The 14,437-nt window shown below is 40.3% G+C and overlaps 1 protein-coding gene across 1 annotated transcript in view; it reads left to right on the top strand.

Moving 5' to 3' along the window:
- Positions 1-12,539, top strand: part of LHCGR (luteinizing hormone/choriogonadotropin receptor) — a 63,246-nt gene extending 50,707 nt beyond the window's left edge. The window contains exon 11 of the mRNA XM_030857719.2: positions 11,234-12,539. Within this exon, the coding sequence (XP_030713579.1) occupies positions 11,234-12,323 (1,090 nt within the window). The 3' untranslated portion in view covers positions 12,324-12,539. The remainder of the gene's footprint in view (positions 1-11,233) is intronic.
- Positions 12,540-14,437: the final 1,898 nt, after the last annotated feature.

Consider the following 14,437-nt stretch of genomic DNA (forward strand, 5'->3'; position numbering starts at 1 on the left):
AGCTTTGTAGTATAATCTGAAGTCAGGGAGCCTGATTCCTCCAGCTCCATTTCTCTTTCTCAAGATTGCTTTGGCTATTCGTGGTCTTTTGTGTTTCCATACAAATTGTAAAATTTTTTGTTCTACTTCTGTGAAAAATGTCATTCGTAGTTTGATAGGTTTATTGCTAGGTATTTTATTCTTTTTGTTGCAGTGGTAATTGGCAGTGGAATGCAAGAGATTTCTGTACATTAATTTTGTATCATGATACGTTACCAAATTCATTGATTAGCTCTAGTAGTTTTCTGGTAGCATCTTCAGGATTCTCTATGTATAGTATCATGTCATCTGCAATGACAGTTTTACTTCTTTTCCTATTTGGAAAAGTTTTATTTCTTCTTTTCCTATTTGGACAGTTTTACTTCTTCTTTTCCTATTTGGATTCCTTTTATTTCTTTTTCCTCTCTGATTGCTGTGGCTAAAACTTCCAAAACTATGTTGAATACTAGTGGTGAGAGTGGGCAACCTTATCTTGTTCCTGATCTTAGTGGAAATGGTTTCAGTTTTTCACCATTGAGAACGATGTTGGCTGTGGGTTTGTCATATATGGGCTTTATTACGTTGAGGTAAGTTCCCTCTATGCCTACTTTCTGGAGAGTTTTTATCATAAATGGGTGTTGAATTTTGTAAAAAGGTTTTTCTGTATCTATTGAGATGATCATATGGTTTTGCTCCTTCAATTTGATCATATGGTTTTTCTCCTTCAATATGTTAATATGGTGTATCACGTTGATTGATTTGTGTATATTGAAGAATCCCTACATTCCTGGGATAAACCCCACTGGATCATAGTGTATGATGCTTTTAATGTGCTGTTGGATTCTGTGTGCTAGTATTTTGTTGAGGATTTTTGCATCTATGTTCATCAGTGATATTGGCCTGTAGTTTTCTTTTTTTGTGACATCTTTGTCTGGTTTTGGTATCAGGGTGATGGTGGCCTAGTAGAATGAGTTTAGGAGTGTTCCTCCCTCTGCTGTATTTTGGAAGAGTTTGAGAAGGATAGGTGTTAGCTCTTCTCTAAATGTTTGATAGAATTTGCCTGTGAAGCCATCTGGTCCTGGGCTTTTGTTTGTTTGAAAATTATTAATCACAGTATCAATTCCACTGCTTGTGATTGGTCTGTTTATATTTTCTATTTCTTCTTGGTTCAGTCTCGGAAGGTTGTGCTTTCCTAAGAATTTGTCCATTTCTTCCAGGCTGTCCATTTTATTGGCATATAGTTGCTTGTAGTAATCTCTCATGATCCTTTGTATTTCTGCAGTGTCAGTTGCTACTTCTCCTTTTTCACTTCTAATTCTATTGATTTGAGTCTTCTCCCTTTTTTTCTTCATGAGTCTGGCTAATGGTTTATCAATTTTGTTTATCTTCTCAAGGAACCAGGTTTTACTTTTATTGATCTTTGCTATCGTTTCCTTCATTTCTTTTTCATTTATTTCTGATCTGATCTTTATGATTTCTTTCCTTCTGGTACCTTTGGGGGTGTTTTTGTTCTTCTTTCTCTAATTGCTTTAGGTGCAAGGTTAGGTTTATTTGAGCTGTTTCTTGTTTCTTGAGGTAGGATTTTATTGCTGTAAACTTCCCTCTTAGAACTGCTTTTGCTGCATCCCATAGGTTTTGGGTCATCGTGTTTTCATTGTCATTTGTTTCTAGGTATTTTTTGATTTCCTCTTTGACTTCTTCAGTGATCTCTTGGTTATTTAGTAGCATATTGTTTAGCCTCCATGTGTTTGTATTTTTTACAGATTTTTTTCCTGTAATTGATATCTAGTCTCCTAGCGTTGTGGTCGGAAAAGATACTTGATACGACTTCAATATTCTTAAATTTACCAAGGCTTGATTTGTGACCCAAGATATGATCTATTCTGGAGAATGTTCCATGATCACTTAAGAAGGGACTCTATTCTGTTGGTTTTGTATGGAATGTCCTATAAATATCAATGAAATCCATCTTGTTTAATGTATCATTTAAAGCTTGTGTTTCCTTATTTATTTTCATTTTGGATGATCTGTCCATTGGTGAAAGTGGGGTGTTAAAGTCCCCTACTATGATGGTGTTACTGTCAATTTCCCCTTTTATGACTGTTAGCATTTGCCTTATGTATTGAGGTGCTCCTATGTTGGGTTCATAAATTTTTACAATTGTTATATCTTCTTCTTGGATTGATCCCTTGATCATGATGTAGTGTCCTTCTTTGTCTCTTCTAATAGTCTTTGTTTTAAAGTCTACTTTGTCTGATATGAGAATTGCTCCTCCAGCTTTCTTTTGATTTCCACTTGCATGATTATCTTTTTCCATCCCCTCACTTTCAGTCTGTATGTGTCCCTAGGTCTGAAGTGGGTCTCTTGTAGACAGCATAAATACAGGTCTTGTTTTTGTATCCATTCAGCCAGTCTATGTCGTTTGTTTGGAACAGTTAATCCATTTACATTTAAGGTAGTTATCAATACGTATGTTCCTATGACCATTTTCTTAATTGTTTTGGGTTTGTTATTGTAGGTTTTTTTCCTTCTCTTGTGTTTCCTGCCTAGAGAAGTTCCTTTAGCATTTGCTGTAAAGCTGGCTTGGTGGTGCTGAATTCTCTTAGCTTTTGCTTGTCTGTAAGGGTTTTAATTTCTCTGTCAAATCTGAATGAGATCCTTGCTGGGTAGAGTAATCTTGGATGTAGGTTTTTCCCTTTCATCACTTTAAGTATGTCCTGCCACACCCTTCTGGCTTGCAGTGTTTCTGCTGAAAGATCAGCTGTTAACCTTACGGGGACTCCCTTGTATATTACTTGTTGTTTTTCCCTTGCTGTTTTTAATATTGTTTCTTTGTATTTAACTTTTGATAGTTTGATTAATATGTGTCTTGGTGTGTTTCTCCTTGGATTTATCCTGCCTGTGACTCTCTTGCTTCCTGGACTTGATTGACTGTTTCCTTTCCCATATTAGGGAAGTTTTCAATTATAATTTCTTCAAATATTTTTTCTGTCTCTTTCTTTTTCTCTTCTTCTTCTGGGACCCCTATAATACGAATGTTGGTGTATTTAATGTTGTCCCAGAGGTCTCTGAGACTGTCCTCAATTCTTTTCTTTCTTTTTTCTTTATTCTGCTCTGTGGTAGTTATTTCCACTATTTTATCTTCCAGGTCACTTATCCGTTTTTCTGCCTCAGTTATTCTGCAATTGACTCCTTCTAAAGAATTTTTAATTTCATTTATTGTATTGTTCATCATTGTTTGTTTGCTCTTTAGTTCTTCTAGGTCCTTGTTAAACATTTCTTGCATTTTCTCTATTCTATTTCCAAGATTTTTCCATCATCTTTACTATCATTACTCTGAATTCTTTTTCAGGTGGACTGCCTATTTCCTCTTCGTTTGGTCTGGTGGGTTTTTACCTTGCTTCTTCATCTGCTGTATGTTTCTCTGTCTTCCTATTTTGCTTAACTTACTGTGTTTGGGGTCTCCTTTACACAGGCTGCAGGTTTGCAGTTCCCGTTGTTTTTGGTGTCTGCCCCCAGTGGGTTAGTTTGGTTCTGTAGGTTGTGTAGGCTTTCTGGTGGAGGATACTGGTGCCTGTGTTCTGGTGGATGAGGCTGGATCTTGTCTTTCTGGTGGGCAAGACAGTGTCCGGTGGTGTGTTTTGGGGTGTCTGTGAATTTAGTATGATTGTAGGCAGCCTCTCTGCTAATGGGTGGGGTTGTGTCCCTGTCTTGCTAGTTGTTTGGCATAGGATGTCCAGCACTGGAGCTTGCTGGTCATTAAGCGGGGCTGGGTCTTAGCATTGAGACAGAGATCTCTGGGAGTGCTCTCACGGATTGATATTACGTGGGGCTGGGAGGTCTCTGGTGGACCAATGTCCTGAACTCGGCTCTCCCACCTCAGAGGCTCAGGCCTGACACCCAGCTGGAGCCCCAAGATCCTGTCAGCCACACGGCTCAGATAAAAGGGAGAAAAAAAAAAGAAAGAAAAAGAAAAAATAAAGTTATTAAAATAAAAAAAATTATTAAAATAAAAAATAAAAAAAAGAAAAGAAAGAAGAGAGCAACCTAACCAGTAAACAAATCCACCAATGATAACAAGCACTAAAAACTATACTTAAAAAAAAGGACAGATGGGGCTTCCCTGGTGGCACAGTGGTTGCGAGTCCGCCTGCCGATGCAGGCGACACGGGTTTGTGCCCTGGTCCAGGAGGATCCCACATGCCGTGGAGTGGCTAGGCCCATGAGCCATGGCTGCTGAGCCTGCGCGTCCAGAGCCTGTGCTCCGCAACGGGAGAGGCCACAACAGTGACAGACCCGCATACCACAAAAAAAAAAAAAAAAAAAGATGGAACACTAGGACAAATGGTAAAAGCAAACCTATACAGACAAAATCACACAAAGAAGCATACATATAAACACTCACAAAAAGAGAAAAAGGAGGGAAATATATATATATATATATACACATATAAAAAGTAAAGGAAGGGAGCAACCAAATCCATAAACAAATCTTCAATGATAATAAGCTCTAAATACCAGATTGAGATAAACATAAAACCAGAAACAAGTTAGATGCAGAAAGCAAACCCCAAGTCTTCAGTTGCTCCCAAAGTCCACCGGCTCAACTTTGGGATGATTCATTGTCTATTCATGTACTCCACATATGCAGGGTACATCAAGTTGATTGTGGAGATTTAATCCACTGCTCCTGAGGCTGCCCAGAGAAATTTCCCTTTCTCTTCTTTGTTCGCACAGCTCCTCGGGTTCAGCTTTGGATTTTGCCCCACCTCTGCATGTAGGTCACCCTCTGGTGTCTGTTCTTCGCCCAGACAGGAGGGGGTTAAAGGAACACTGACTAGGAGGCTCTGGCTCACTCAGGCCAGGGGGAGGGAGGGGTATGGAATGCGGGGTGAGCCTGTGGTGGCAGAGGCCGACGTGATGTTGCAACAGCCTGAGGTGCGCTGTGTGTTCTCCCGGGGAAGTCGTTGCTGGATCACGGGACCCTGGCAGTGGTGGGCTGCACAGGCTCCTGGAAGCGGTGGTGTGGATAGTGACCTGTGTTTGCACACAGGCTTCTTGGTGGCTGCAGAAACAGCCTTAGCGTCTCATGCCCGTCTCTGATGTCCGCGCTGATAGCCGCGGCTCGCGCCCGTCTCTGGAGCTCCTTTAGGCGGTACTCTGAATCCGCTCTTCTTGTGCACCCCAAAACAATGGTCTCTTGCCTCTTAGGCAGTTCCAGGCTTTTTCCTGGACTCCCTCCCGGCTAGCTGTGGCATGCTAGTCCCCTTCAGGCTGTGTGCACACAGCCAACCCCAGTCCTCTCCCTGGGATCTGACCTCGGAAGCCCGAGCCTCAGCTCCCAGCCCACACCCACCCCAGCGGGTGAACAGACAAGTCTCTCAGGCTGGTGAGTGCCGGTTGGCACCGATCCTCTGTGTGGGAATCTCTCTGCTTTGCCCTCTGCACCCCTGTTGCTATGCATTCCTCCGTGGCTCTGAAGCTTCCCCCCTCCACCATCCCCCCATCTCCGCCTGCGAAGGGGCTTCCTAGTGTGTGGAAATTTTTCCTCCTTCACAGCTCCCTCCCAGAGGTGCAGGTCCCATCCCTATTCTTTGTCTCTGTTTTTTCTTTTTTCTTTTGCCCTACCCAGGTACGTGGGGGAGTTTCTTGCCTTTTGGGAAGCCTGAGGTCTTCTGCCAGCATTCAATAGGTGTTCTGTAGGAGTTTTTCCACATGTAGATGTATTTCTGACGTATTTGTGGGGAGGAAGGTGATCTCCATGTCTTACCCCTCTGCCATCTTGAAGGTCTCCCCCCAAGGATTTTCTTTTGATAAAAGTCTTGGTTGGGGGCATGTTTGCAAAGCATTTTTTATAGTTTTAAAATGGGGATTCTTTTGTGTGTTTTTTTGCAAGTGGCATCCAGTTGATCAATTATCTCTTTCAACTGGTTAAAAATAAATACTTTTAAAAAACATACCTAAGGCTTCCCTGGTGGCGCAGTGGTTGAGAGTCTGCCTGCCAGTGCAGGGGACGCAGGTTCGTGCCCCGGTCCGGGAGGATCCCACATGCCGCGAAGCGGCTGGGCCCGTGAGCCATGGCCGCTGAGCCTGCGCGTCTGGAGCCTGTGCTCCGCAACAGGAGAGGCCACAACAGTGAGAGGCCCGCGTACCGCAAAAAAAATACATATATATATATATATATATATATATATATATATATATATATATATATATATTCATTCTACAGTTACATTAAATTCTCTTCAGGAATTAAAATTTTATTTGCAGGTATTTTGATGTCACTAAGAGCTTGTTTAATGATAGCCTCATTTGTAAGGATTTTCACTAGTCATGTGGTCAGCATTCCACAAAGATTAACTGATTGCAGGCACAGCTTCTACAAGTAGCCACTTCTCTTCAAGGAGACTTAGGCCACCTTGATCATTATGCTCTGGAGCTTAAAATTATTCAGACTTAACGCTATCACTGACACACGCTAGACAGGAGTTCCACTTCTATTCTACTGATTTTTTTTTTTAACATTTTTCAGCTGCTTTGGCACTTCACATACGTTAAAATGTAAAAGAGCATATGCCTCAAAAGTTAATCCCAGTGTCCCTATGCCACATTTACTGTGATTTAGAAGTTTTATTATTTCCCTTCCACTCCCATCCCCTCCCCCATGTCCTTCAGGCTACAAAACCAGATGCCCTTCTAAGATACCTTGCCAATCTCCATTCCCTCCTCTACATCTTTTTCTTTTCTTTTCTTTTCTCTTTTTTCCTATCAATCTGCAAGATATATAGAGTCAGCAGGGTAATATGGAGCTCCTCAGAGTTGGATATGAATTCTTTTTTTTTTAAGATTTTTTTTTTTTTGATGTGGACCATTTTTAAAGTCTTTATTGAACTTGTTACAATATTGCTTCTGTTTTATGTTTTGGTTTTTGGCCACGAGGCATGTGGGATCTTAGCTCCTCGACCAGGGATCAACCCCATACCCCCTGCATTGGAAGGCAAAGTCTTAACCATTGGACCACCAGGGAAGTCCCATGGATATGAATTTTGGCATTAATGTTCCTATAACACTAGGTATCCCTGGGCAGTACTTATTTTTTTTGAGACTTTTTTCCTTAACTGTAAGGGACAGCAGAAATATCATTTGGCTTTCAGAACCATGAGAGTGAAGGGAGTTTTTAAAGACTGTGACAGCATCCAGGGTACCTTATATTATAGCCTGTATTCTTCTTTTCTTTTTTCCTTCATTTAGGTCTGACACCAACTATCCTCCAGCGTTCCTTTTCCTCACCATTCCCACTCTTCTCTCTCAATACTCTCTCCATCATCACCTTCCACATAACTCTTTTGCAACCATATGGCTTTTTTTTTTCTCATTAATAGGAAACCATTTCTGGGTAGAGTCAATGGTACCATCAAGGGGTGTTATGGGGGAAGGGGAGACTTACCTCAGTCTCAGTAACCATCAGCCCCTACCACTCCACGCCTTTCAAACTGAGCATCCAATCTTGAGTTTACTATGCTAACGCTGTTTTAAAACAAGTCCTCTAATCTTCAGCATCCCCAAAACTACCTGAAATTAACACATAATCTAAGTAAAAAGAGTGTGTTCCCTGTGAAAGCATCTTGTGTGATAAGTCCCCTTCCTTCCCTTCCCACCAGATTGCTATTCCCGAGTCCCTGGAGTTTAGAAATTCTAGTGCCAGCCACTAAGTCTTATCTGCTCTCCCCAAGATATTACGGTGCCCTTACTGCTATGGTTGGCCCCACTGTCCTCCTAAAATCCCTGTCTTTTCTCCTGCCTGTTGATTGTAACTGGAGCAATGGTGCTACTTCTTCTCCTTCCTCTGACTCAATATTGCTAAGCCCATCCAAGTCCATTCACACTCCCTGCACAGCCTTCAGTACTAAAGACAGCTCCATGCTGGGTTTTGTCAACAGTCATGTTGTTGCCCTCAGGAGCCATCCCAGGACACATGTTAAGTAGCAGCAGGTAGGTTTTTGGTCTGAAGACAAATCACCAAGGAGAAGAATTGCTAGACATGTGCCCCGTAGGGCAAAAAAAGAAAGAGCAAGGGACCAGGGGAATGGGAAAGGGAACTTTTTTTTAAAATTTATTTATCTATTTTTGGCTGTGTTGGGTCTTCATTGCCGCGCACAGGCTTTCTCTAGTTGCAGCGAGCGGGGGCTACTCTTCATTGCGGTGCGAGGGCTTCTCATTGTGGTGGCTTCTCTTGTCACAGAGCGTGGGCTCTAGGCGCACAGGTGTCAGTAGTTGTGGCATGCGGGCTCAGTAGTTGTGGCTCACAGGCTCTAGAGTGCAGGCTCGGTAGTTGTGGCCCACAGGCTTAGTTGCTCTGCAGCATGTGAGATCTTCCCGGACCGGGGCTCAAACCCGTGTCCCCTGCATTCGCAGGTGGATTCTTAACCACTGCGCCACCAGAGAATTCCAAAGGAACATGTTTGACCTCTCAGTGATACAAGTTTATTCAGAAATCACGGCAGAATTTTTAGTGGCTTTGAATTAGTGCTTCTAATAGCAGCTGAAGTAGTTGTAATAACGGGGAAGTAGTAAGGGAAACTAAAGCGGCAATAGTTGGAAAGTTTTCATCTGATTAAATATAAAGGCTATTATTTTGTAGGAATCATCCAGGGAACTTGCTTAAAATGCAGATTCCTGGGCTCTGTCCCTAGAGAGTTAGATTCAGGGTCTGAAGTAAAGCCAGGAATCTTCATTGTAACAAAGACTCTGGTAATTCTGATGCAGGTGGTCCAAGGACCACACCTTGAAAAATACTGACTGAGAGAGAGTGGAGTAGAAGAAAGGCCCCTGGACTATGCATAGGAAGACCTAGCATTGCCACCAGTGCCTAGTGCTGAGGGACCTGAGGCAAGTCACTTACCTCCTTTAATCTTGGCCTCCTTACCAATAAAATGAAGGGTTCAATGAGCTGGTCTTTAAGGACCTTGCCAATGGTAAGAAAAAACCTATTTTCTCTCATCATTCTTATAACCACCATATCTCTTTAAAGATTTAAAAATTAGGTAATTATACTGATGTGCATGAGGACAAACAAATGTGCTACTTACATTTAATAATGAAACAAGTGAGGTTCCTATGCAGTCTCCTGTGTCTGGCAGCAGTATTTCTCCAGTTCCAGTGTGGTTTCTATGATATGCTAGCACGTTTTTGGAGTCCCCAGTCATAGATTTCTTTTCCATTTTTTTTTTAAAATGTGTTTCTTCCCTTAGGTAATTGTATTGCTCAAATATATCATTTTATCCACTCACTGTATTAGGTACACACTTCCTTCTACAGAAAATGAGAAGCTAAGTTTTAAGACTAGAGAAAAATGCTCTTTTAATGTGTGAGGAACTCTAAGGTGAAATACATATTTGTAATGGCCCTGACAGAAAAATTATGCCCCTTTCTCCACCTCCCAAGATTGTATTAGCCAACTGTGGGCAAAGAGAAAATTTGTTAAGCCTACTTGTATCATACTGTATCATTCATTGTCTCTGTATCCTCTCAATTCCTTTCCAAGCCAGCATCACCCTGGTTTACTCATTCCACAAACATTTATTGAATGGATAGTCTGAGCTAAAACTATGTGAGGCACTGAGATTTTAGACATAAATAAGACCTAATCCCCTGACTTCAAGGCTATTAAAGAATAGCCTCACAGACTATGAAAGAAGACATGCATCATCACATAATGGCAATCTAGTTTGAGAATTACAATAGTACTTAAGTGCAGTCATGGCTGAGAGAAGGGGTGATAAACTCCTTAGAGGTGTAGAGGAAAGGCTTCATAGAGACGCTTATCTTTAAAGATCAGGAGGAATTCTCCAGAGAAATGAGGAAAGAAAGGGAAGAAGAAACAGCACATTCAAATACGAAGGGATGAAACAGTAGAACTTATTCTGAGAGCCACATGTCATTTCATGTGACCAAAGGGTTGGTTGCACAGGGGATTTGCAAGAGATAATTATGAGAATCTCTAACAGTCACTGAGCACTTAATAGATGTCAGGCATTATCCTGAACAATCTACATGTGTTAATACATTAATCCTTAGCACAACCCTAATGAGGGAGGTATGATTATTATCCCTACTAGGCAAATGAAGAATCTGAGGTACAGAGATGTTAAAATAACTCTCCCAGGTTTACACAGCCAGTAAAAGCTGGAACCCAGGCAGTCTTGCTTTAGAGCCCATGTCCTGCACTGTGCAGCACAACAGCTTCTTAGAGATGGACTGGAGAAGGAGACAGGACGAAGATCAAGGAGCGACTTAGAGGTCATCACAAGGAGTCTGGAGTTTATCCCCTAGCCAATGAGAATCTAGGAAATGTTTGAATTAATATATCTGTGCGTAAGAAAGGCCATACAGAAGGAATATACAGATGCACTACAAGAGGGCTAAAACTACAGGAAGGATGCCAGGAAGAAAACTAAAGTAATTGTCCCTTAAGAGAAAATGAAAATCTGAACTCAAGCAGTAGCCAGTGTGGTTGGGAGTAAGGGAGTGGCGGAGGTGGGACTATTCCTTCTCTAGGGACAGCGCTCCTCTTCAATCCACTCTCTGAATTTGACTCATACTGTAAGAAATATCTATTTAAAACTATTTCTTCCTATTGTTCATGACTCTATTCTTCCTCTGCTCCTAAATTTCTATCGAGCAACCTACCCTTGGTTTCTATTTCTCACCTGGCCTATCTGACTAGCCAGGGACTTAAGTGCAAGCATGTCCTTCAGTAGCTGGCGATCTTTAACGATGTGAGCCTTCCAATCCCATTTGTGTTCTACTACAGACAGACAGCTTGGTAACAGTTTGGTTGACAACTAAAGGAGATAAATAGTTAAGAAAATGTCAAGAAAGGGTTCTTTTACATTGAGCAAGCAAGATTATGTCTCTAAATTTGTTTCCCAAAGAAAATCATCCTCTGTAAACAGCTTCATTAAGTCTTTGCATCATTGTGTAAAATCTACATATTAAAAAAAAAGTCTAAGTGGCTTTTCATTCCCTTCTTAAGGAAATCCTACATCAATTCAGAGTTCTCAGATAAATAAATGTAAGACTAAGGCTGTTGTGACTTTGTTTGCTTTTTGTTTATTTTCCTTAAAAAAACACTACGGATGATTGCTGAATATTTTCAATACCCAGAATCGTAAAAATTCTAAGTTTACATTGAGCCAAACTATTCTTCTTACAGTTATTCTGCCATCTTTGCTGAGAGTGAACTGAGTGGCTGGGATTATGACTATGGTTTCTGCTTACCCAAGACACTCCAATGTGCTCCTGAACCAGATGCTTTTAATCCCTGTGAAGATATTATGGGCTATGACTTCCTTAGAGTACTGATTTGGCTGATTAATATTTTAGCCATCACGGGAAATGTGACTGTCCTCTTTGTTCTCCTGACCAGTCGTTATAAACTGACAGTGCCCCGCTTTCTCATGTGCAACCTCTCCTTTGCAGACTTCTGCATGGGGCTCTACCTGCTACTCATTGCCTCAGTTGATGCCCAAACCAAAGGCCAGTATTATAACCATGCCATAGATTGGCAGACAGGGAGTGGATGTAGCGCTGCTGGCTTCTTCACTGTATTTGCGAGTGAACTTTCTGTCTACACCCTCACAGTCATCACACTAGAAAGATGGCACACCATCACCTATGCTATTCAGCTGGACCAAAAGCTGCGATTAAAACATGCCATTCCGATTATGCTTGGAGGATGGCTCTTTTCTACTCTAATCGCCATGTTGCCTCTCGTGGGTGTCAGCAATTACATGAAGGTCAGCATTTGCCTCCCCATGGATGTGGAAACCACTCGCTCACAGGTCTACATATTAACCATCCTGATGCTCAATGTGGTGGCCTTCATCATCATCTGTGCTTGCTACATTAAAATTTATTTTGCAGTTCAAAATCCGGAGCTGATGGCTACTAACAAAGATACAAAGATTGCTAAGAAAATGGCAGTCCTCATCTTCACCGATTTCACCTGCATGGCACCAATCTCTTTCTTTGCCATCTCAGCTGCCTTCAAAGTGCCCCTTATTACAGTAACCAACTCTAAGGTTTTACTGGTTCTTTTTTATCCTGTCAATTCGTGTGCCAATCCGTTTCTGTACGCAATTTTCACAAAGGCATTCCGAAGGGATTTCTTTCTGTTGCTGAGCAAATTTGGCTGCTGTAAATATCGAGCTGAACTTTATAGGAGGAAGGATTTTTCAGCTTATACCTCCAACTGCAAAAATGGCTTCACTGGATCAAATAAGCCTTCCCAGTCTACCTTGTAAGTGACCACATTACAATGTCAATATTCAGCTGTCCTGGACAAGACTTGCTGTAAGGAGTGTTAACTGTTATATCAGTAACCACATTACTGAATTATACTTAAATATGTAAAAAAATTATCTGTACCAGTAATTTTAACAAAGAGCTGATTTCAGGAAATTATGTTAGGCACATTAGGCAAAAAAAGACCTCTTCCTGGCTCAAAGTGTGGTCTATGACCATTGCCAGTCTAAAAACTATGCGTCACTGGCACATGACCATACAGAAGTTGAGAGTGTTTAGAAACTTTTACAGCAATTTTGGCAGAGTAATTTTATGTCTGTTGAATCTAATATTTTAAAAATGAGGTGATATTTTGCATGTCTTTAATTTTTTCTTTTTGTCCTTGCAATAATTTTTATTGCATTTTATAAAAATGTTAGTCCGTAACATTTGAAGTTTAAAATAACTTGTCCTTTTCATCAGATAGCTTGAGAAATACACTCTAGAGATGCACTGTTCAATCTGGTACCCACCAGACACATGTAGCTAAATTAAAATGAAATTAAAAATGTAGTTTCTCAGTTGCACTAGCCCCATTTCAAATGCTCAGTAGCCACACATGATCAGTGGTTACCCTATTAGACAGCACATACACAGAACAGTTTCATCATCACAGAAAGTTCTATTGGATAGTGCTGTCCTAAAGACGTTTATCTATCCCATCTAGGTTCTACTATTTAAAGTAAAGTAAGCATCTGAAGGCACATTTCAGCCTGTTGGTTTGGTGTTTAGTCTCTAAAGAGCAATGAAGCATTAAACAGTATACTGTAAACTCCTTGTGGGTAGGAACCCTGTCTCAATTTTGTTTCCGTCTCCTAGCTCAGGATCTCGGCAATAGTATCCAACAAATGTGCTGAATTACACTGAAGTTATGAAATCAATAAGGGGAAAAAAATTTTTTTTTTCTTTCTAGGGCCCTATCTTTTATGGAAGTAAAAGAAAATATTTAAATATTTTAAAATGCTTAACTTTCATCATTTCTATCTTTGAGGGTATAGAAAAATACATCCAATATTTGCTAGAGATATTTTTATTTATCAGAATTGACTCTTATAGGACAATGAAATTACGGTTTTAATTGCAGTGGTTTTTGTAAGTTCTTCTGACACTTTAAAGTAACTTACTGAAAGTTTATTATATGCCAAACATGTTGTTAAGTATTTTATATAATTTAACCCACTTAATCTTCATAAAACTCTATGATGAAGATATTATTCACATTTTATAATAGAGGAAAACCTATTACAATTTTCCCAAGTTCTCAAAACTAATAAAAGATTCAACTAATGGGATTCAAACTCAAAGTTCTGATTCAGGACCCCAGCCTCTTAACCACTGTGTTCTACTGCCTCCCATACTGGTAAATCATAGTCATTCAAAGGTTTAATATGTGTTCAAAGTTCTTTCAATATCCCCCAACATTTTCCAACATAAGAAAAGTTGAAATAATTGTGTGTGCACACCTGTACACTTAGATTCAACATTTTACTATATTGGTTTCATAACACACCTATATAACTATCTAGCAGTATTTATCCATCCATTTCTGATGCATTTTAAGTTGCAGACCTCAGTAATTGTCAGCCCTTAAACGCTTCAGCATGCTGATCATTAACCAAAGTTTAGTATTTGTCTACATTTTTAAGGTAAAATTTACATATGGTGAAATGGACAAATCCTAAGCATACCATTTAATGCATTTTGAGAAATGCAGACACCCAAAACCTCCATGAAGATATAGAACACTCACCCCAGAAAGTTTCCTCATGCCCTTTCTTAATTAACCCCTCACCCCTACCCTACAGGGGTAATAATGGTTATGATTTTTTTCCCCATAGATTAATTCTCGTCTGCTCTAGAACTTCATATAAATAGAATCATACAGTTTATACTCTTTTGTGTAAGGCTCTTTGACTCAATACAATGTTTTTGCTATTCATCACTGCTGCTGCTTGAATTAGTAGTTCATTCCTTTTTCATTGATGAATAGTATCCCACTGTATGAATGTAACACTGTTTTCCATTTTCTTATCAATGGATATCTGGCCTATTTCCAGTTTTTAGCTCTGCTTTG

The sequence above is a fragment of the Globicephala melas genome, chromosome 12 (assembly GCF_963455315.2).
Source record: "Globicephala melas chromosome 12, mGloMel1.2, whole genome shotgun sequence".
Classification (NCBI taxonomy): Eukaryota; Metazoa; Chordata; class Mammalia; order Artiodactyla; family Delphinidae; genus Globicephala; species Globicephala melas.